The sequence below is a fragment of the Pogoniulus pusillus genome, chromosome Z, assembly GCF_015220805.1.
Source record: "Pogoniulus pusillus isolate bPogPus1 chromosome Z, bPogPus1.pri, whole genome shotgun sequence".
Classification (NCBI taxonomy): Eukaryota; Metazoa; Chordata; class Aves; order Piciformes; family Lybiidae; genus Pogoniulus; species Pogoniulus pusillus.
In genome coordinates, this window is record NC_087309.1 from 101,162,545 (window position 1) to 101,186,417 (window position 23,873).

The following is a 23,873-nucleotide window of genomic DNA, read 5'->3' on the forward strand; positions in this document are numbered from 1 at the left end:
TTTTTGAGGTGATATTTACTAAATAACCTACATTACAGATTGCTTTTTGCTCTACCTAACAGTAGTCAGGTGAGTGTGATGATTTAGGGTTTGTTTTCACTAGAAGAAGCTATATGGAGGAAGATTTGAGTTTGGGTTATTTGAAGGGTTCCAAAGGGTTAGGTCTTTTAGATTTCCACCAAGCCAAATCTGAGAAAATGTGGATACATGTAGACAAAATGCTTTCTCCTCTAGTGGAGTGTAGCAGTGCTGCCACTGCACACATTCATATTATGAGAGTGCTTGTGGTAACAGATTTTTACCAGAACACCCCATCCACGCCTGTGGGGGTCTTTCTTGTAAGCTGTAGTAAGATGCCTATTGGAGAAAATGGACATGGTCATTCATTTCCCTGTCCCTTCCTGGCAACAGGATGCTTTGTATATTTGATTTTCAAGAGACTTTAGAGAGCACAGAAGGAGTGGCTGGAATGGATCACTACACCTTGCCTTCAGGCTGCATCAGTTACCTTACACTGCTACCTGCTGGGCATTGAACTCATCATGAACTGTCTTCTTGCTGGAGCACTTCTGTAAATCATGCTTTGCTCGAGTGGAGGGATACCTAACAAAACTCCCAATATCTCAGAGACAGAAGCTTGCAATTCAGTAGCATCCCTACTAGCAGTCTTACCTGATTTTCGTGGCAGTGTGCATGCCCTTCAAAGCAAAACTCACCTTGCTGTAAGAACTTAGTGCTGTGCTCTCTTCTCTTTGTGGCCACGTTTTGATCCATCTGTAAAGTTCATTCTGGTGCACTGTGCACGGTGTTTAGGTCTCACTGTAAAACTGTTCCTGTCATAACTTAATGATGCCAGGTGGGAACAAATACCTCTATCACAGAGTCACATAACATTAGGGGTTGGAAGGAACCTTGAAAGGTCATCTAGTCCATCACTCCTGCAGGATCACCTAGAGAAGGCCACACGGGAACACGCCCAGGCAGGTTTTGAATGTCTCCAGAGAAGGACACTCTACAGCCTCTCTGGGCAGCCTGTTGCAGTGTTCTCTCAGCCTCAAAATGATGAAGCTTTCCCTTTGGTTCACATAGAACCTTCTGTGCTCCAGCTTGCACACATTGCCCCCCCTTGTCCTTTCATTGAATGCCACTGACAGAAGCCTGGCTCTGTGCTCCTGACACTTACCCAGTGTGGTGGTTTGGGTATTCCCTGCCCCCCCCCACACTTTAGAAATCACCCAGACTAGACTCAGTCAGCTCTGGAAATTGAATGAAGCTTATATTTACAGCTTAGCACAATATACAAGCAGATATTTACAGTATATACAGTTATATACAGAAATATACAAGGTAAAAGGTAATACAGAAACACAACAGACCTCCCAGAAACCTGAGTCCCCAGGAGGGGCTCCCAACCACCCTTCCACCTTCTCCCACCCCTCTCCCTTACCCCAGATGTTACCTTGTGCCCCAAGGAAGACTGGAGGGTCAGCCAGGGGAGTCAGGAAGCAAGTGGATTAATCAGAGAGACAGAAGATGAGGTTAGACAGAACTGCAGCTCAAAGCCCAGGCTGTGCCTGAATGCCTTATCTATGTTTGGATTCTTGCTCTTATACCTCTCAGCAAGCCTATGAGTGAAGTAGACATCACCATTGTTTCTGTTTCACAGCCTGCAATCTAATTCTTCTTACCAAAACATTCTAGCTAGCTTCAAACTAGCACACCCAACATATATTTGTAAATATGAAAGATGTCACCTCTCAGTCTTCTCTTCTCCAGGCTAAAGAGACCCAGCTCCCTCAGCCTCTCCTCATAAGGTAGATGTTCCGCTCCCTCAATCATCTTTGTTTTGTGTTAAGTTCTTGGCAAACATAGAACATGGGGACTGTCTCTGCCACAAGGGGCTTGCAGACTGAATAAAGTTTCTCTTGTCATCTCTGGAAAACTATTTGGCACACCTTTTCTTTTTGAGTGGACCATAGATTTCATTTTACATCCCCTCCTGAGTGTCGCTGAAAAGCAGCTGTGTCCTTTTTAGGCTCTGCAGTGATCCAGTTTATGGGGTAGTTGCTCAGCCATCAAACTGTAATTAGCTTTGTGTGGAAGATGTAAGTAGTTCAGCAGAGATACAGCAGTTTTCTTGAGAATACAGATGAGGAACATGAAGCGTTTCTCAACAAAGCCTGTTTGAGCTAAGTTTGAAATGGATTAAAATACAAGTTTGGACTCTCACCTTACTCTGGCATATGTCCCCTCTTAGGTAGGTGGGGAGCTGTTGTCTTCCCTCTACGTCTTTCCCTTTTACCTTTGCCTTCAGATGAAAAAAAGAGGCTATATGAGCACTGCACCAATGTAATAGAATATCTCCAAGGAGGTTCACTTATTTCTACTCTCTAAGACGGCAGAGTCAGCTCTGCTAAGGCAAGGTCAGAATTGCCTCAGGAACTGTGGAGCGACCTGGCCACCAAAGGCAGGTCTCATTAAATGTAGTTTACAGAGCATGATAGTTTTTTACTCCCCAGATGTATTACTATGCTGCTAAATGCAAGGAGTATGCACAATGTTGGCTGATTTACTTTAGTACAAGCATGGAGCAAATACCGTGTCAAATTCAGTGACAAAGTAACCTTACACTAGGCTATGAAAGGCAGGTACTTAAATTTTTGTGTTGCTTTTCCATCTCTCTTGGCCAGCATCCTTCAACATCTCTAATCATTTGAGCATTTCTTTAAAAGGTCTTTCCATTTATGAGGTCAGAAACATCTCTCTTGTGGATGTCTTTAAGGCCAAGGAAAGCCTGCAGTGGGGTACGCTTCTTGGAGCCTGCTGCTCTACTGCACTATGGCTTCAACATAACCACTTTAGGAGGTTAAACCTCCACTTGTTCTACAAGCTCCTGCAAGAGATCAGAATGTGCAAACTGTGTAACATAGCGTAACTTTTATACATGCTGTATTTTACACCTTAACTTGGGAGCCAAGTAAAGAGAAATACACATTTCACACAGACCCAAAAGAAAAGAGATGCTTCACCTGCAGGGATGTGCAGGGCAATAGGCTGAAGACCAAAGCAGATGATTTATGTTGTCTGAATCCCTAGAGTTGACTAAGCTACCTATTTTAAAAGGATAAAGCCTGAAGGAAGGGTGATAAACTTCCCTGGGACAGCCACAGAGAAGGATCTGAGCTTCTTTGAAGAAGCTTGGGTGTCCGAAATAGACTGTTCTGTATATATCAGGATGGAGTAATGATAGGAGAATGTGACTTCTGGGAGGAGACTTGTATTTGCAGTTGCATATTCTCCCTCCTTCAGCTTTCTGGGAGGAGTTGCTGCATTTGCAGACTAATAGAAAAGCAAAATGAACAGAAATACCCATGCAAGGAGGAGAGGAGATGTTTTAAAATCCAGAGTTATAAAATAACAAGGCATTATTTGCACAGAGGTCTTCAGGAGACACAGGTAAACATAGGAGCAGTCAAACAGTACTCATGTGGCATCTTGTTTGGGTTCAGGAGCAGAGCCCGTGATGCTCTGGCTGCAGGAAGTGGGTAGGAGGAAACAAGAATCAGTTCCCACTTCTGGGAAGTTTGTTCTGGTATCTGCATGTTTGAGGGTTGTTTGCACACTGTTTACTGTTTAATAGACCATTCAAATGGTTTGTAGTTTTATGAACCTGTCAGGTATGTCAGCTAAGTGTGAAAAGCATCCAAACTGTACAGGCTTTGTTGTTTCAAACTCCCACAGAACCCAAGGAGTTGTTCAGACAAACCTGCACAAACCACACAGCAGTCTTATGGGGTTGCTGAGATGACCCTGAAGCTGTGAATTCCCAGATACACCTTATGGCAGGGGCAAAAACCACAGACAAATGTAGGCATTGCTGAAGGAGATTAGAACCTTTGACAACACAACAGAAAGTTGTCCGTTTACAAACGGGTCTGGGTTCTTGAGCCAAACAACAAAGCAGTCGGATCCAGACTGTTTTCTTGTTGCTCTGACCCAGATTGCCCCCATCAGTACAGCAGACTGATGACATGCACTCCTCTGCATCTTCCCCAAAGCCTCTGACTAACCTGCAGCCATGAGCATCCTAGCTTGAGGATCTGCATCTAACCTGTCACTGGAAAGTGAAGCAGATGCATGTTCTAGGCTTTGTGTAATTACTCATTGCCCTTTATTCAAGACAGAATGTTAGTGGTGAGAAGCTGCTGTGGGTTGTGTTTGTGCTGTCAGGACCAGGATGATCTCTGTGTTTGATATTGCAGAGAGAAGGTTGGCAAATTAATTTGTTATGCAATTCATAGTGTAACGTCCCAACTGTTCCTGCTCATGAAGAGAGGTTTGGGATGCCTGACCTAAAGGAATGACATAGCAGTAATACCCCCTGCATAATGCTAAGGTTCACTGTTGAGGCATGTGATCTTACACCTGTCAGATTAAATAAGACTTCCAGAAGTAAGCTAGTTGGAGATGAAGCCAGTTCTTTTATGTGCTCTGTAGGAAAGATGCCAAGGCTGAGGCTCAGTAGGATTTTTAGCATAGCTAGATCACACACTGAGCCTGCTTTTTATTTCCAAGCACATAGATGTGACACACGTAGTCACAACTGCATTCACCATTTATGGTCTGTGTGCTCTCCATGGTCTCATGCTGGAGTAATGTGACTGCCCTGATGAACTGGAGAGAAAGCAGGGGTGTTGCATCTAGTAGCTCCGTTGAGCTTCAGGACTCTACAAGTAGTTGCCCTGGTGCCCTCTCAGACGCCTGTGAGTCTTCACAAAATGTATGGACTTTCAGGGCTGCTCAGAAACCAACATTAACCAAGCCTTTTCAGAAAGAGAGGGAATTTTAGCCAGAATGATGATTTTTGAACTCATTAGCATTGCCAGTTTGAAAAGATACTGGCAGCGGGAAGAGTGCAGGCTCTCGATTGTGCCCCCCTGTCCTTTCAGAGAAATTTCTCTTCCTCTTTCCTTCCTGATGCACAACAAAGAGCTCTTTCCTTCTTGAATGCAGAAGTTAGAACTAAAAACACACCAGAAACTGCAACTTACAGCAAGAGATCACTGAACATAAAACAATGTGAGCATACTCAGATCATGTCCAGCATTAGGCAAAAGCTTAAATAAATAGGTTTGAGCTAATAACTTTATCTCACAAATGACAAGAACTGCTTTTCAGTAGCAGAGAAGCCTTGCAACATGAGGAACTCCAGCATCGTGCCATACAGATCAGTGCTGAACGCTCCAGTGTCAGCAGGCAAGCTACCATGTTCACAAGCAAATGGAGGAAGCCCTAGGAAAAAGCATTTTGCTGTGTGGCTCTGAGACTCTGAAATAATTGGCTAGTCCAGCCAGACTGTAAGGATTAAAACACAAAGCTCAGAGCTGTGTGTTAATTCCTTTGTTTCAGTCTTTTCTACTATTCCTTTGAGAAGAACAAGCGAAAAGCTGGATATGATTCAAGTATCAGAATTACTGCCAGTGTCATCCCTGCAGGTCCTGGCCGTTGCTCTGTGTTGACCAGCCAGACCACTTCATTCCCTTTCCACTGCAGAAAATCCAGTACAGCTTCTTCTTGCCACTTAATATGCTGTGTCCTGGGGAAGTTTAAGTTGCTCAAAGTGATGATATCTGTCGTATGTGCAATTAAATTAGATAAAGAAGGGATTTTTTTAATTTGCTGTAATGAAAGTCTTGCTGATTTCAATCTAAGATCTAACCATGTGAAAAAAAAAAAACACAGAGAGATGCTCACCAGGCACTTGCCTGCGGGGAAACCAGCATAAGAAATCACAGCTTCATCTTGGATGCCTTGACTTTAAAACTTTAAATTTAATTTCTTAATGCAAGAGTTAGAAGGTCCTTAATGGTTGTCATAATGGTGCAGTTAGCACTGGCCCTGTAGGTCAGGATCAGCTGTTTAGGTCTTTCTCTGCACGTTCAGCTTCAATCAGAGATGTTTTCCCAAGATGTACAGTATCATGTTTGGCAGTGTGAAGAGGTACTTAAAGACTGCATAGGGCACAAGCCTAGAAAGAGACACATATTTTTCTTTGGAGCTCTGCAAATGTGATTGAATAAAACCCATACCTACCAAACCCTGTCTGCCTGCTATTCATTAGCAAACAGGGAAAGGATGTACGCTGAACAGCATGGATTTAAACCAAAGCAAATTAGTGGCAACATGAGAGCAGGGAGAGTTAATCAACTGGTTTTCTACAGATAGTCTACTCAGCCTAAAGAGAACACTTTGCTAGGTATTGTCTTGAATTAAAGCTTAGAAGTCTGCCTAACAGTCTTAACCAAAGGTGGTGGAGTTGCCGTCCCTGGGGCAGTTCAAGGCAAGGTTGGACGTGGCACTTGGTGCCATGGTCTAGCCTTGAGCTCTGTGGTAAAGGGTTGGACTTGATGATCTGTGAGGTCTCTTCCAACCCTGATGATACTGTGATACTGTGATACTGTGATGTTTCTAAGCAAAACACAGAAAAAAGTAGGTGAGTCAAAATAGAATACAATAGAATAGAATAGGTTGGAAGAGACCTCCAAGGTCATCCAGTCCAACCTATCCTCCATCCCTATCCAGTCATCTAGACCATGGCACTAAGTGCCTCATCCAGTCTTTTCTTGAACACCTCCAGGGACGGTGCCTCCACCACCTCCCTGGGCAGCCCATTCCAATGGCAAATCACTCTCTCTGTGAAGAACTTCCTCCCAACATCCAGCCTGTGTAGCTTATTTCAAAGTGTTGCTGGTTTGCTAGATAAAGTAGATGTTTGAGAACTTGTTCTGTGCAATATTATCTAGAAAATTACACCTAATTTTTGTGAAGGAAAGTTATTTTCTGGATGAAGACACTGAATTGTCCACCCTTCTCAGGCTGCAGTAGAACAAGGTCAATACAAGCAAGCTGTACATATGATCTTGGAGATTAGCATTGGCACTGTGTAGTGAAGTTCAGCTGCCTGTCATTTCTGACTGGAATTAAGGATTATCCAGAATACTTGGTAAATCTCTTTAATGACTTGTGCTAACCATGTGTTCTGTGCAGTCTCCTGAGCACTTTTCAGAAAGAACTCAACTTGCAGAGAAGGTCACTACAGAACTCAGATGGTCCTAAGCTCTTCCACATTTTCAGGGTTAGCTTAAAAATGTGGGAGTTCTGGAGGACATTGAGAGGATGTAGCATGCGCAGAGAGAAGTAACAAAGCTGAGAGAGAGTCTAGAAAAAAGGTCTTATGGCTCAGGGAACCAAGATTGTTCAGTCTGGAGAAGAGGACCTCTTTGCTCTATACAGCTACCTGAAAGGTAGTTGTAGTTAGGTGGAGGCAGATCTCTTCTCCGTAGTACTGGGTGACAGAATGAAAGGAAATGGTCTGACATTGTGCCGGGGCGGGGGGGTTAGAATGGACACAAAGAAAGATTTCTTTATTGAAAGTCTGGTCAGGCATTGTAGTTGGTCAGGCATTGGAATAGGCTGCCCAGGGGGGTTGTGAGGTCACTGTCTTTGGAACTGTCCAAGAAATGTGTAGAAATGTGTAGAAAGGGATGGACAGAGACCAAGGAGATGAGATTTAACAAGGCCAAGTGCAGGGTTCTGCACTTTGGCCACAACAACCCCAAGCAGCACTACAGGCTGGGGACAGAGTGGCTGGAAAACAGCCAGAAAGAAAGGGACCTGGGGGTGCTGGTAGCATCCTGGCCTGCATCAGGAACAGTGTGGCCAGCAGGACAAGGGAGGTTATTCTTCCCCTGTACTCAGCACTGCTCAGGCCACACCTTGAGTCCTGTGTCCAGTTCTGCACCCCACAATTCAAGAGAGATGTTGAGGTGCTGGAACGTGTCCAGAGAAGGGCAACAAAGCTGGTGAGGGGCCTGGAACACAAACCCTATGAGGAGAGGCTGAGGGAGCTGGGGTTGTTTAGCTTGGAGAAGAGGAGGCTCAGGGCTGACCTCATTGCTGTCTACAACTACCTGAAGGGAGGTTGTAGCCAGGTGGCGGTTGGTCTCTTCTGCCAGGCAAGTAGAAACAGAGCAGGGGGACACAATCTCAAGTTGTGCCAGGGGAGGTATGGGCTGGATGTTAGGAGGAAGTTCTTCACAGAGAGAGTGATTGGCATTGGAATGGGCTGCCCAGGGAGGTGGTGGAGTTGCCATCCCTGGAGATGTTCAAGCAAAGCCTGGCTGAGGCACTTAGTGCCATGGTCTGGTTGAGTGGATAGGGCTGGGTGCTAGGTTGGACTGAATGACTTTGGAGTTCTCTTCCAACCTGGTTGATTCTGTGATTCTAAATGGCACCCTGGGACATGGTTTAATGGCTGTGGTGATGTTAGGTTGATGGTTGGATGATTTTAGGGGTCTTTTCCAACCCAAATAATTCTGATTCTATGCTACTTTTGTGGAGCTAATGAGGAGTAGGTATGTGGCATTCATGAAAGTTCTGTTTGACTCACTATCTCATCTCATGGGAAATATACTCTACTTCCAATAACTCTGGGCACCTCTCAGCTGCCATTTAAAAGGCCTGAGTTCTGTAACAAAATTGTAAATGCACACCAAATTGTGGCTTTATTCCTGTCAGTGACTGAAGAGATGCAGCATCTGTGGGTCTCAGCTGATGTTCAGTTCAGACTTGGGAAGAAGAATCATAGAATTACAGAATCACTAAGAGTGGACTCCTGCAGAGCTAACTTTGTGCTCTTCAGGGACATGCTTGCAGAAATCCCATGGGCTAAGGCTCTGGAGGGTAAAGGAGCCCAAGAAAGTTGGTTAATGTTTAAAGACCACTTCCTCCAAGCCCAAGCCAGGTGTGTTCCCCTGAGTGAAAAATCAGGTAGGCATGCTAGGAGACCTGCATGGCTGAGCAAGGAGCTCCTGAAGGAAAACTTAAGGAGGAAAGAAACTTACAATTCATGGGAAAAGGGATTTGTCACTTGGGAGAGCTACAGAGAAGTAGTCAGGACATGTAGAAAGGCTACAAGGAAGGCCAAAGCCCTCTTGGAACTGAATCTGGCAAAGGAAGTAAAAGAGAACAAGAAGAGCTTCTTCAAGAGCATCAGTAGAAAAAGGAAGAAAAGGAAAGGTGTGAGGGCACTGCTGAACAAGGAGGCAGCCTTGACAACTGGGGATGCAGAGAAGGCAGAGTTGCTGAATGTGTTCTTTGCTTCAGCCTTTACACCTAAGGCTGAACTCCCCTGTGTACTCCAGACCCTGGGTGAAGGAGAGGAAGCCTGAAGGAGGGAGTGCTCCCCACTGGTCAGTGGAGACTGGGTTAGGGATCAGTTACACAAATTAAACCTTCACAGGTCCATAGGCCCTGATGAGATGCACCCAAGGGTGCTGAGAGAACTGCCTCATGTTATTGCTCTGCCACTCTCCATCATCTTTGCCAGATCATGGCAGACAGGAGAGGTGCCTGAAGACTGGAGGAGAGCCAATGTCACTCCAGTCTTCAAAAAGGGCAAGAAAGAGGTTCCAAGGAACTATCAAGCAGTCAGCCTCACCTCTATCCCTGGAAAAATGATGCAGCAGCTCCTGGTGGAGGGCATCTCAAGGCACTTGGAAGAGAAGAAAGTTATCAGGAGTAGTCAACATGGATTTACCAAGGGGAAATCATGCTTAACTAACCTGGTAGCATTCTGTGATGACATAGCTGAATGAGTAGATTCAGGGACACCAGTGGATGTAGTCTACCTTGACCTTAGCAAGGCCTTTGACACCACCTCCCATAACATCCTAGTGAGCAAGCTGAGGAAGTGTGGGATGCAAAAGCAGACAGTGAGGTGGGTAAGGGACTGATTACAAGATAGACTTCAAAGAGTGGTGATCAATGGTGCCAGATCCAACTGGAGAGATGTAACTAGTGGAGTCCCCCAGGGATCAGTGCTGGATCTTGTGCTGTTCAGCATCTTCATCAATGACACTGACGAGGGCACAGAGTCTGCTCAGCAAATTTGCCAATGACACCAAACTAGGAGGCTTGGCTGATACAGCTGAAGGCTGTGCAGCAAGACCTGGACAGACTGGAGAGCTGGGCACAGAGGAACCAGATGAAGTTCAACAAGGACAAGTGCAGAGTCCTGCCTCTGGGGAGGAATAATAAACTGCACCAGTACAGGCTGGGAGGTGATCTGCTGGAGAGCAGCCCTGTGGAGAGGCACCTGGGAGTCCTGGTGGATACCAAGTTAACCATGGCACAGCAATGTGCCCTTGTGGCCAAGAAGGCCAATGGGATCCTGGGCTATATTAGGCAGAGTGTGTCCAGCAGATCAAGGGAGGTTCTCCTCCCCTTCTACTCTGCCCTGGTCAGACCTTATCTTGAATACTGTGTTCAGTTTTGGTCTCCCCAGTTTAAGAGGGACAGGGATCTGCTGGAGAGGGTCCAGGGGAGGGCTGCAAGGATGATTAGAGGACTGGAACACTGCCTAGTGAGGAGAGTGTGAGAGACCTGGGCCTTTTTAGTCTGGAGAAGAGAAGACTGAGAGAGGACTTAATAAATGTCTATAACTATCCAAGGGCTGGGTGTCAGGAGGTGGGGACAGGCTTTTCTCACTTGCTCCCTGTGATAGTGCAAGGAGCAATGGATGTAAGCTGCAGCACAGGAGATTCCACCTCAACACAAGGGGAAACTTCTTTACTGTAAGGGTCACAGAGCACTGGAACAGGATCCCCAGGGAGGCTGTGGAGTCTCCTTCTCTGGATACTTTCAGGATCTGTCTGGATGTGGTCCTCTGTAACCTGAGCTAGATTGTCTTGCTCTGGCAGGGGAGTTGGACTCAATGATCCCTTTGGGTCCCTTCCAACCCCTGACAGCCTCTGATCCTGTGATCATGTGAATGATCTTAAAGGAAGGAAGGACTCATGTCGAGTCAAAAACGCACATAGCTTGTGCTAGACCTGAAATACTGCTTCCAGTGACCCAGTAGCATTCAGTGGAGGCAGGATATTGCAAGTAGAATCTTGACTGCATCAAAATTGTGATGACTGCTCCATCAAAGTGGGAATTTCCCCATGGGATATCAGAGGAACTGTGTTTTCTCCTAAAGTAATTTTACTTCACCACTTTTTTTCTGTTGTGTCCCGTTTCAAAACTGCTAATGAGATTTTTTTTTTTTTTTCAAAAGGAAAAGCCTTCCTTCACCACTTTTCATTATGAGCTGTTGTTCTGGGAGCAATGCCATCCTTTTATTTGTTGTTGGAGATGCATGGTGATTTTAATTAGGCAGTCATTAACTGTGTGCATTGTGGCAGTTGCATTTGGTGACCAGGGTGCTGTAATTATGGCACTGAGGCACTTAGTGCCATGGTCTAGTTAACTGGATGGGGCTGGGTGCTAGGTTGGACTGGATGATCTTGGAGGTCTTTTCCAACCTCATTGATTCTATGATTCTATGATTCTATGATGATAAGTGTGCAGGGCAGCTGAAGTTTTTGCTGCAGCCCTTTAGCAGATTGCTGTCTTTGCCACAGTGGATCCTTTCTGGTCTTGGACAGCTTTTTTTTTTTCCAGCTATAACACTGCAGTGGGCTTGTGGCAGCTATGAAATACTTGTATTCAGAAGCTCTGAGCAAATGTTAACACTACAGGGCTCCATGTGGGTGAGCTCCCCCTTTTGTGTCACACACACACAGTATGACTACTGTGGTTCTTTTACTTGAACACTGTCCACCCTTTGACATCATTCAAGGGCTAAGTGTCAGATGAAATGGAGAAAATTAACTGTGTGGTTTTCCCATCTGAGTGGGAGCTGTGATTCTGTATGCAGATGACAAAATCAGCAAGAAAGGCGGCTGCAGACAAGAAATGCCTGCTCCTTTGCTGGGAACCCTTAAGCTGAGTACTGGGAGTTGTATCTCTTTACCTCTGTTAAACCAGACCATTCTTGTGCATAAACAAATAACTTTTCTGACACTTGCTACTGGATAAACAGAAAGCAAGGCTGCAGTGAAAGCCAATGTATTTCTGGCCTGAGGGCATTTTCCTTATTCACCCTGAGGATTCAGCTCTCTGACAGTGGTTCTGCCTTCACCTTAGCAGAAGCCTGTTCAATATATGAGAAATGAAGCACTTCCATAATGTCCAGGCCCTTCTACTTGCTGCCTCATCAGGGTCTGCCTGTATGTCCAAAACCAGCATGGCAGGACACCTCTTGCATGCTGTGGCATGCTGTCTATGTAATGAGAAGCAGTCTCACAAGAGAGAAGGTGAAGGGCAAACCTGTTCATTAACTGTTCACCTTTTCTCCAGTCTCTCCTTTGCTTCCTGCTGTGCATACGACCATGGAAAGAGCAGGCACGAGGAAGGGAGCTAAACCCTGCCCTTGTCTTTTAGGTGGGTTTCACTTGTTCCCCTCAGACAGCTGTGCGATTGGGAACTCTTCTTCTTGTGCCTAAATAACTCATCTGCTTGGTGCTTGGAGGGGTGGAAATGGCTGCAGAGTTGTCACGTGTGGACATATGGAAGTTACACAGATTGATTTTTTTTTCAAGTATGGAGAGGGCCCACTAAGGTGACCCACCAAGATCCTACTCACTTAGGATGTCTGGTGCAATGAATCTGTGAATTTCCCTCCTGCAAAGGAAAACTGTAGGTGAAAAAGGGTGGTAGTTTTTTACATGCTATGTGGGAGCACAGTTTTTTTTAGTTCAGAAGCAGGATTCCAGTATACAGATGAAGGGAAATTGTCCCTGGGTCATGTTTTAAGTGAAGCAAAGCTTAGCCAGGTGGCCATTTTCAGGGAACTGGGGCAGAGAGGACTTGCAGGAAAATGCCTAGGTGAGCAAGACTAGTAGCTTACGTTTATGTGTTGTTGATGGTGTAACTGAAAAGAAAGATGGGTCTTGGACAAGCAGAGATTCTGATTCTGCTGGGAGCAGGGTAGGGGAGGATCTGCAGAAAAGGTCATTTCCTATTGTCTAAACCAGAACTGATTTCCCAGTGCTTGAAACAGGAGACTAGATAAGCCTCCAGGTTGCAATTACAGAGTCCGTGTGACTACCCGTACGAGATGTACACTGAGCGTGGTCATGCCAGTGCATATGGTGATCTAGTTTGGTACACTTGGCAGAATGATAGGCTTCACCTTCTTGTAATGGCAGCAAGTAATAAAAGTGAACATTAATGATCCAAAGAGACCAGGCAACTTGCCACTGACCTTCAAGGTATGTTTATTCTGCCGTAACAGCATCTCTGCTTCCTGCCTTTTCTGCTGCCGTGACTTCAGTTGGATGCTCTGTACCACAGCAGAAAACCTCTAGGACTGCACTTTGCAGTACTGGTCTGCATTGTTGCAACTGGTAAAGGTAGTTGTTGTCAGGAGAGTTTCATATTTTTCACACACAACAGAAAAATAAAATAATAGAATTGACCAGACAGGAACAGAGACAGTGGGGGGAATTTAAAAAAAAAAAGAAAAAAGAAAAAAATAGGGGGATAAAATTAGCCTCCTGACTTTTTAAGTGTTTTCTTTCCTGTGAACCATCACTGTTGAACTGATGTCAGTAAGTTTGCATCAGTAAGTTTGCAGATGACACCAAGCTAGGAGCAGGTGTGGATCTGTTGGAAGGTAGGAGAGCCCTGCAGAGGGACCTGCACAGGCTGGATGGGTGGGCAGAGGCCAATGGGATGAGATTTAACAAGGCCAAGTGCAGGGTTCTGCACGTTGGCCACAACAACCCCAAGCAGCACTACAGGCTGGGGACAGAGTGGCTGGAGAGCAGCCAGGAGGAAAGGGACCTGGGGGTACTGATAGATAGTAGGCTGAAGATGAGGCAGCAGTGTGCCCAGGTGGCCAAGAGAGCTAATGGCATCCTGGCCTGCATCAGGAACAGTGTGGCCAGTAGGACAAGGGAGGTTATTCTGCCCCTGTACTCAGCACTGCTCAGGCCACACCTTGAGTGCTGTGTCCAGTTCTGGGCTCCTCAATTCAAGAGAGATGTTGAGGTGTTGGAACGTGTCCAGAGAAGGGCAACAAAGCTGGTGAGGGGCCTGGAGCACAAATCCTATGAGGAGAGGCTGAGGGAGCTGGGGGTGTGCAGCAGCCTGGAGAAGAGGAGGCTCAGGGCTGACCTCATTGCTGTCTACAACTACCTGAAGGGAGGCTGTAGCCAGGTGGGGTTGGTCTCTTCTCCCAGGCAACCAGCAACAGAACAAGGGGACACAGTCTCAAGTTGTGGCGGGGTCGGTATAGGCTGGATGTTAGGAGGAAATTGTTGCCAGAGAGAGTGATTTGCATTGGAATGGGCTGCCCAGGGAGGTGGTGGAGGAGAGAAGCCTGGCTGAGGCACTTAGTGCCATGGTCTGGTTGACTGGATAGGGCTGAGTGCTAGGTTGGACTGGATGATCTTGGAGGTCTTTTCCTACCTGGTTGATTCTATGATTCTATGACAAAAAGGAAGTTTACAGGTTTGCTTCACTGCTGAGTGACGTGAAGTCACCACAGTGAAGACATTCATTTAAACTACCACTCTGGTGAAAGTTTCCATTTCCATAAGAAGTGATTTCCTGGGATTATGCTTATAGCATGCTGAAATTTTTAGCAGAACCCAGATGCTCTTTTTCCTCTAGAGTTCTGGATATCCCTGAACTGGCAGCAGAAAAATGAGGTGTCAGCAGCTCTTTTGCATGTTTGTTTCCATACTTGCTGCCCTAAAAATCTGTGAGCTTTAAATAAACAGGGAATATTATATCTGGCAACTGTGCAAAGAGGAAAAAATAATGTCTGGCTGAAAAAATCCATGCAATTCTTTGAAGGCAATTCTTTGTAACTGTTTTCCTTGCTTTCATGGAATCACAGAATCATTGAGGGCAGAAAAGACCTCTGAGATCATCAAGCCCAGCCTATGCCCTAACACCACGACATCAGCTACACCATGCCACCAAGTGCCACATCCAATCTTTTCTCACAGATTTCCAGGCATGGTGACTCCACTACCCTCCTGGGCAGTCCATTCCAGTGCCTAATCACCCCTTCTGTAAGGAAATGCTTCCTAATAACCAACCTAAACCTCCCCTGGTGTTTTCAGGCCCTCTTGTCTTGTCACTAATTATCTGGGAGAAGAACCCAAACCCCAGCTTCCTTTTAGATAGTTACAGAGAGTGATAAGGTCCTCTCTAAGTCTTCTCTTCTCCAGGCTGGGCAACCCCGGCTCTCATAGCCTTTCCTCATCAGACTTTCCTTCCAGTTCCTCACCAGTCTCATTGCTCTCCTCTGGACCTGCTCCAGCACCTCAATTTCTTTCTTGCATTGAGAGGCCTAGAACTGCACACAGTGCTCGAGGTGAGGCTTCACCAGCGTCGAGCACAGAGGCAGAATTACATCCCTAGTCCTGCTGGCCATACTATTCCTGATAGAGGCCAAGATGCTTTTGGCTTTCTGTGCCACCTGGGCGCACTGCTGGCCATGTTTAGATGTCAACCCACACTCTCAGGTCCCTCTCAGCACCTGTGACATTTTCGGATGCATTTGTTTTGCACTGGCATGCACTGACAGGCAGGAGCTCACCATCTGCCACTTGCTCCTCTGTGGCAAACTGGACAATTGCATGGTGTGCTGGATGAAGCCAATAGGAAACCTCTCCACTGAAACTACTAGTGGTAGCTCCTGCTTTTTCACTTTCCCTGTCTCCTCGAGGATGACAAGAACCCAGATGAGTTTTTTGTTGAGTTGGTATAGTGGGTTAAGAAACTGCCCTCCCACCCCCTACTGAGATTCACCAGACACTAGCTCAGATGGCTTGGAAGATAAAGCTCTATCTACAGCAAAGCAAAATTTGCAAGCATATATATGCAATATATTTACAAGTATTTGCAGGTATGTGCAAATTACAAATAATACAGAAATCCAGCTTCCTTCTTAGACAAAAGAAACTGCCCAGAAGAGGCTCAAAGCCTCTCTCTCTGTCTCCCAAACAGACAAGCGATCAGCAGAGCTTACATGTTATCTGTTAGTGGAAGATAGTGGAGCAGACTGAAGGAGAAGTGAAAGGAAGCAGTGTCCCAGAACAAAGAAGGACAAATTATTTACATTTTGTCTTTTTATCCCTTTTCAGTGAATGATACAGACTTCATCATTATTTTCTTTTTATAACCAATGATTTAATTTTTCTCATTAAAATATTTCAATTTGCCTCAAACTCGCACAGCTGGGGATTTTTTTTTGTTCTCCCTCTATGTTGTTCTGGGTACTTGTACCATAAGTCTTGGCTCATCATGGGATTTGGTCGTGTATTTCCCAGTGAGGTCAATCAAGTAGCATTCAAATTCTGTGCTGCTCTGGGAAGTGTTTTCTGTACACGTTTGAGCTGGCTTTAAACTAAAGAAATCAGGTCCTTCTGCCAATGCAACGAGCAAAAGAGGAACTACATTACCAAGGCATTACAGCCCCAAGGGTGTGCATGGCTTTAGAGGTCCATGTTCATCCACAGACAGTTATGACTGAGCTCTTTCTATCTCTCCCCACAGTAGGCAGGCAGATTTTTAAGCAAAGATAAAAATGATTTTGTAGAAAAGCTTAAGTATTCTATGACTGCAATGTCACAAAGAAGCATTGAGATATAACTTCTTTTCCTCAAAGTGCTTTGGACTTTAGGTTTTTTGGTGGTGGCATTGGTGTGTGGTTGTTTAGGGTTTCTTTGACTGGAATGGTTTGAGAAGTGTGGTACTGAACTATAAAATAAAATGCTTTTATCAAATGTAAGACATGATTCAGACAAAAGCCCTGCGCCTCTTCTGTGATGCATGAAACACCAGTGATGAGAGTATGAACATGAAAGGACAAGAATGCCACAAAATTTAGCTAACACCCTTATCTGTAGTTCAGGGTCATCTTTAACAACTCATAATTTCAGTCAGCGTAGCAACCCTCACAGCATTCCTTCTCTATGGCTGCCCCCAGTCTCTCCTGGGACCACCATCACCTTCCACAGCCACAGCATCCTGAGGCAGGGATTTCAGGAGCAGACCATCACCTTGACTTCAAACCTGCCCCATTTGATTTCACTTTTCTCTTCTTACAGCAGAAGACAGAGTAAGCAGTAGATGCTCACCAGCTGTTGCCATGCCCCCACTCTTTATAACACCTCTTTCTCTTCCAAGTGGGATGGGATCTTACCAAATATCTGATATATTTGTTTTTCAAGAACAGGAGAGTGCCACTGGGCACCTTTAGCACTAAGAAGAAATTTCTTATTTTCCAAGAAGAAATTTCTTGGGAAAGGGAATAAAATAATGGTTTCCATGTTGCACATCCACATTTGAATGTCTGAGTACAAATTTCATTTTTCATTGAATACATTTCAGGGTGCAAGTAACCTTGCCATTTAACTTAGGTTATTTTTCCACCATCTGGCTCTGTGAGTGAAAAAATCAAGGATTTCCACTTTGCTATTTTCCTAGTAGTTTTGGTGAAGTCAGGGTTTAAATCTTACTCACAAATATCCTAAAATAAATGTCCTGTTGAGCCAGCAGTGTACCCAGGTGGCCAAGAGAGCCAATGGCATTCTGGCCTGCATCAGGAACAGTGTGGCCAGTAGGACAAGGGAGGTTATTTTTCCCCTGTACTCAGCACTGGTCAGGTATTGTACCAGAAAAACAAACAAACAAACAAACAAACTAAAACAAACAAAACCCACCCCATGGACATGTATTTAACTGAAGCTGCCTGGAGTAAACCTTTTTGTTTGTAGTGAGCACTTCATATTTTTGGTGCCAAGACCATGAGCAAATTTGTAGTTTGAGAAGCATGTTTGAGGAAAAGATACCTGTAAGTAGATGAGAAGTGTCATGAGGAAAGTTTACTGGACTCAGCATAGAAAAGCACCTTAACAACTGCTCATGTGTAAACGTGTGCTTTTACATGCCAGTGTTTTCAGTGAAGTCTTGGATCAGGACCCTGTTTAATTAGGGGCTGGTTACGTTTGCCTACGGTCTAAAATCCTTGACATGCTGATTTTGATGGGATTTTTATCAGCCAGTCCAGTCACAACATGTCCACATAAACAAGGAACATGTGTAGTCACAGCCTTCAGCAACCATCAGAATACTAGTTGAAATGTGATCTGGTGACCTGAAGGTGAAACAATCAGGTAGGAAACTGCCAGTGCTGCAATTCATGCCATCTGCAGAGAAAACAAGCAAACAAACAAAAAACAGCAACCACAACTTTTGCTAGCTTGCTCCTTAGCCATAGATGTGGTACAAAACCAAAGGGTAAATGCATGCAGTCAGGCTGACTGAAAGCAAATGAAATGGAAATGTGAGCAATATTCCAATTTGCTCCACAGAAGCCCACAAGTTAGTAAGTAGTGCAAGCATTCTAGTGCCTGCTGTGTTGCTGCCTACAGGGAAAATGCACTTAAGTGCTTTCTCTTTCTCAAAAAGAAGGGAAGTTTCCATCTATGTTTTATAAGGCTGTCTTGTCACATCCATTATACAGCATGACACAACCAGCCAGAGGAGGTACCGTGATAATCTCCATCAAGCATTTCATCAAGAAGGTTTTGTGAAGGGTAGAATACATAAATATAGATAAAAAAACCATATGTATTTATATACACACATATGAATGTAGGTCAGTTAACTATGCCTTATGCTGCCCTACAGTGTCAGATGTAGGGTGTTAATGCCTACATATGTGAAATCCAAACATGCTGTCATCTGGCCAGGTTGGCACAAAAAGGACAGAATTATCCTTGTTCTATTAGAGATATTAGACCATTAACTGGAATGGCTTTTAGAAGTGCTTTATTCCAGTCCATGGCTGACAGGCTATTTGAAGAAATAGCAAAGAACAAGTTCTAGTTTTCAGTCTCCAAAGTACACTATTAATATTGCAGAAAGAAGAAAATGGCAGTAGAGATCCCTGAATAATGTTGTGTTTGTGTTTTTTTTAACCCCTGAGCCATCTAATATCCTATTCCATTCAAAAATATAAAGGGGAGATGGGGATTGGAGGAGTGATAGGAGGAATGATCCACAGACTCAGTTTTGTAGAAGGAAGAAATTTTAAAGGTGTATGCATGCTTTTTTTTTTTATTAATCCTCATCTGTGCACAAATGCAGATTATCTTCCCTGAGCAGAGAGCAGTGAGATCACAGTATCACAGTATCACCAAGGTTGGAAGAGACCTCACAGATCATCAAGTCCAACTCTTTACCACAGAGCTCAAGGCTAGACCATGGCACCAAGTGCCACGTCCAATCCTGCCTTGAACAGCTCCAGGGACAGCGACTCCACCACCTCCCCAGGCAGCCCATTCCAGTAGCCAATGACTCTCTCAGTGAAGAACTTTATCCTCACCTTGAGCCTAAATTTCCCCTGGTGTAGCTTGAGGCTGTGTCCTCTCGTTCTGGTGCTGGCCACCTGAGAGAAGAGAGCAACCTCCTCCTGGCCACAACCACCCCTCAGGTAGTTGTAGACAGCAATAAGGTCCCCCCTGAGCCTCCTCTTCTCCAGGCTAAACAATCCCAGCTCCCTCAGCCTCTCCTCGTAGGGCTGTGCTCAAGGCCTCTCACCAGCCTCGTCGCCCTTCTCTGGACATGCTCAAGCATCTCAATGTCCTTCCTAAACTGGGGGGCCCAGAACTGAACACAGTACTCAAGGTGTGGTCTAACCAGTGCAGAGTACAGGGGCAGAATGACCTCCCTGCTCCTGCTGCCCACACCATTCCTGATGCAGGCCAGGATGCCACTGGCTCTCTTGGCCACCTGGGCACACTGCTGGCTCATGTTCAGGTGGGTATCAATCAGCACCCCCAGATCCCTCTCTGTCTGGCTGCTCTCCAGCCACTCCGACCCCAGCCTGTATCTCTGCATGGGGTTGTTGTGGCCAAAGTGCAACACCCTGCACTTGGAGCTATTGAACCCCATCCCATTGGACTCTGCCCATCTGTCCAGGCGGTCAAGGTCCTGCTGCAGAGCCCTTCTGCCCTCCAACCCAGCCACATCTGCCCCCAGCTTAGTGTCATCTGCAAACTTGCTGATGACTGACTCGATGCCCTCATCCAGATCATCTATGAAGATGTTAAAGAGGATGGGGCTCAGCACAGATCCCTGAGGGACACCACTAGTGACAGCTGCCAGCTGGATGTGGCACCATTCACCACCACTCTCTGGGTCTGGCCCTCCAGCCAGTTCCTAACCCAGCACAGAGTGTTGCCATCCAAGCTATGGGCTGACAGCTTAGCCAGCAGTTTGCTGTGGGAGATTCCAAGTTTTCAGCTGAAGACAGATGCCATTTGTGACATTTTAGGTATCCAAAAAGCCAAAGGAACTTAAGCAGAGCAGTTTTGTTCAGCAGTAATATTCTCATGTACTTCAGACAATGGGAAGTATGCCTCTTGACTCTCTGTGTGCGTGTTTAGATGCAGGTCTACACAAACAATCAGCATATGACTCCAAGATCTCCAGAGGACCTTTCCAAACCCTGACAGCCTGAGATCCTGTATGCAGTATATTACAGATAATATGCACAGTACACATACAGTGTGTATATATATATATATATATATTACTGTTTGTCATATGCATCATTTGGCTATTTTGCCTCTCCTGGGTTCATTACTCGAGCCCTCCCATCCAGCCCTCCCATCCCTGCCCTGGCATCTTACTCTCTGGCAGGAGTGGTCCACACAGTTAGCCAGCTCCACATTTTGCTTTGTTTTTAGTGAGCCTGACATGATAGATAATAGGCTGAAGATGAGGCAGCAGTGTGCCCAGATGGCCAAGAGAGCCAATGGCATCCTGGCCTGCATCAGGAACAGTGTGGCCAGTAGGGCAAGGGAGGTTATTCTTCCCCTGTACTCAGCACTGGTCAGGCCACACCTTGAGTCCTGTGTCCAGTTCTGGGTTCCTCAATTCAAGAGAGATGTTGAGGTGCTGGAAGGTGTCCAGAGAAGGGCGACAAAGCTGGTGAGGGGCTTGGAACATAAACCCTATGAGGAGAGGCTGAGGGAGCTGGGGTTGTTTAGCCTGGAGAAGAGGAGGCTCAGGGCTGACCTCATTGCTGTCTACAACTACCTGAAGGGAGGTTGTAGCCGGGTGGGGGTTGGCCTCTTCTCCCAGGCAACCAGCAACAGAACAAGGGGACACAGTCTCAAATTGTGCTGGGGAACATATAGGCTGGGTGTGAGGAGGAAGTTGTTGCCAGAGAGAGTGATTGGCATTGGAATGGACTGCCCAGGAAGGTGGTGGAGTCACTGTCCCTGGAGGTGTTCAAGCAAAGACTGGCTGAGGCACTTAGTGCCGTGGTCTAGTTGACTGGCTAGGGCTGGGGGATAGGTTGGACTGGATGATCTTGGAGGTCTCTTCCAACCTGGTTGATTCTATGATTCTATGATTCTCCTGATCTTTGTTGTAAATGTTATGCTTTCACTCCCAATTCTCTGATTTGACATTTGATACAAGCATGGTCAGTTTCTGCATAGGTAGCATCATATGGTATGTCCCTTGATGACAAGGCATCAAGATTTTATGTCCCTGGAAATATTAGAATTCCCAGAGCATCCACAGGGCATCTGGAAACGAGACAGAAAAGCTACTTTGAGAACATTAGGAATCACCAAATATTTCCAAGCCTTACAACTACTGAAATATTCAAGTAACAAAAACATGCTTTCACAGGTAGGGAATAAAACCTGTTCTTCCAGTAAAAACTGAGGTTGATATGCTTATTTGACTGCCTCCATTTACTATTCAGTATTTCTGTCTTGGCTGCAAAAATCTAAACCGAGAAAAGACCTGCAGGAGTTGGAATACGATTCAAGATGGGGAGGGGTGAAGAGAAATGCCCCTCACAAGGTGCAGAAGACTGATGAAAGGCAAATGGTGGATCCTCTATATAAGGAAGGTGTTACAGGGGAGAAAAACAGGCTGATCTCCTCTTAAAACACCTGAGAGAATCTGCTGCCTGCTGAAGGGAGCAGCCTGGGCATGGACGAGTGGCCATGTTCATGAATGTGACTGTGGAAAATCCCCAGCTTTGGGAAAGACTCATGCTGTCTTTGGTGCCACTCAGTCCACCCAGCTTCTGTGAGCCAAAAAGGGCCAGCTGCTAGTGCTTATGGCCTGAATTTTAAACAGAGACAGCTGAGAGTTATCCATCCCATTTGCTTTGCATCTTTGCTGGTAAATCCTGTGCAACACCTTCTCCCCATGAAGCTCAGGGGAAACCTTAAATCACATTTGAGGAAAGGGAAAATCACATTTGAGGAAAGGGATGCCATCCAGAGGGACCTTGACAGATGAGAGAGGTGGGCCCAAGCCAACCTCATGAGGTTCAACAAGACTAAGTGCAAGGTCTTGCATCTGGGTTGGGGCAATCTTAGGCACCAATATAGGCTGGGCAGTGGCTGGCTTGAGAGCAGCCCTGAGGAGAAGGACTTGGGGGTGCTGGTGGATGACAAGCTCAACACGAGCCACCAGTGGGCACTTGCAGCACAGAAAGCAAATCGTGTCCTGGACTGCATCAGGAGAAGTGTGGTCAGCAGGTCAAGGGAGGTGATTTTCCCCTCCCTCTACACTGCCCTTGTGAGACCCCACCTGGAGTACCGCATTTAGTTCTGGAACAAGAAAGATATTGAAACATGTCCAGAGAAGGGCTATGAGTATGATCAGAGGGCTGGAGCACCTCTCCTATGAAGACACCCTGAGAGAGTTGGGGCTGTTCAGTCTGGAAAAGAGAAAGCTCCAATGAGACCTTACTGTGACCTTGCAGTATCTGAAAGGGGCCTACAGGAAACGTAGTGAGGGACTTTGTAGGGTGTTGGGTAGTGATAAGGCTAGGGGGAATGGAGCAAAACTAGGAGTGGGTAGATTCAGACTGGGTATTAGGAAGAAGTTCCTCACCATGAGGGTGGTGAGACACTGGAACAGGTTGCCCAGGGACATGCTGCATCCCTGGTGGTCCTTAAGGCCAGGCTGGATGTAGCTCTGAGCAACCTGATTTAGTGTGAGGTGTCCCTGTCCACGGAAGAGGAGTTGGAACTGGATGATCCTTGAGGTCCCTTCCAGCCCTGACAATTCTATGATTCTATGATCAACCTTGTCACAGAAAGGCATGGTCTACAACCTGACTCCCTTCTTCCGTGATGGCACCCACTACTTTATGTCACTTTACAGTCACACCATGTAATCTGTGTTTTTGGCCCATCATCTCAAATGCAAAAGCACATCTTTGTCCCTTTAACTTCTCTCTCAGCTGTTATGCCTGTTTTCTCCCCTCCTCTGGGATTCCGCACTCTGTTGCTGCTCTGGCTGCCAGGAGAGAGCAAGGAGAATTTCTCCTGCTGGTGAGCAACTGGCTAGTCTGGGGCTAGCATCTTCCCAGGACACTGCTTTTTGCATACCAGCAGGCAGAGGAGCAGGTGAAATGCGACTGGTGACATCTGTACAGATGCATTTGACTGCTTACATCCTCTTACGAATCTGCTCTCCTTAAAGCCTCCGTTTCCCTGACGAGATCTCTCTCTCTCTCTCTCTCTCTCTCTCTCTCTCTCTCAAATTATTTTTCCAAGGAGAAAAGGAAAAGGCAGACAGAAATAGAAGGGAAGAGACAACAGCTTGAGGACCAGATACTTCAGCTGCAGCATTTCAAGGTAAGGGATTGATGCCAAAAATGATAGATTGACTAAATCTGTTCATTATTAGACATGCAGATCACACGTCTGAAAGCTGGGAAGAGCTCGCTCCGACATGAAGCAGCTTTCACTGCCGGAGCCTATCTCTTGCAGTGATCGTGTCCTGCCTGGTTTTCTTTCTCTGTGTTTCATGCACAGGACCGTGTTGCTGAAACAGCTAAGGAGCATGGAGTCGGGAGGGTGTGAGTGCAGGCAGCACGGCAGTGCTGTTATTATTAAACACTGTTATTTATTATACATAAT

The 23,873-nt window shown here is 45.8% G+C and overlaps 1 protein-coding gene across 1 annotated transcript in view; it reads left to right on the top strand.

Moving 5' to 3' along the window:
• Nucleotides 1-23,873, top strand: part of PALM2AKAP2 (PALM2 and AKAP2 fusion) — a 340,888-nt gene that overhangs the window by 43,955 nt on the left and 273,060 nt on the right. The window contains exon 2 of the mRNA XM_064176851.1: nucleotides 23,508-23,588. Within this exon, the coding sequence (XP_064032921.1) occupies nucleotides 23,508-23,588 (81 nt within the window). The remainder of the gene's footprint in view (nucleotides 1-23,507; nucleotides 23,589-23,873) is intronic.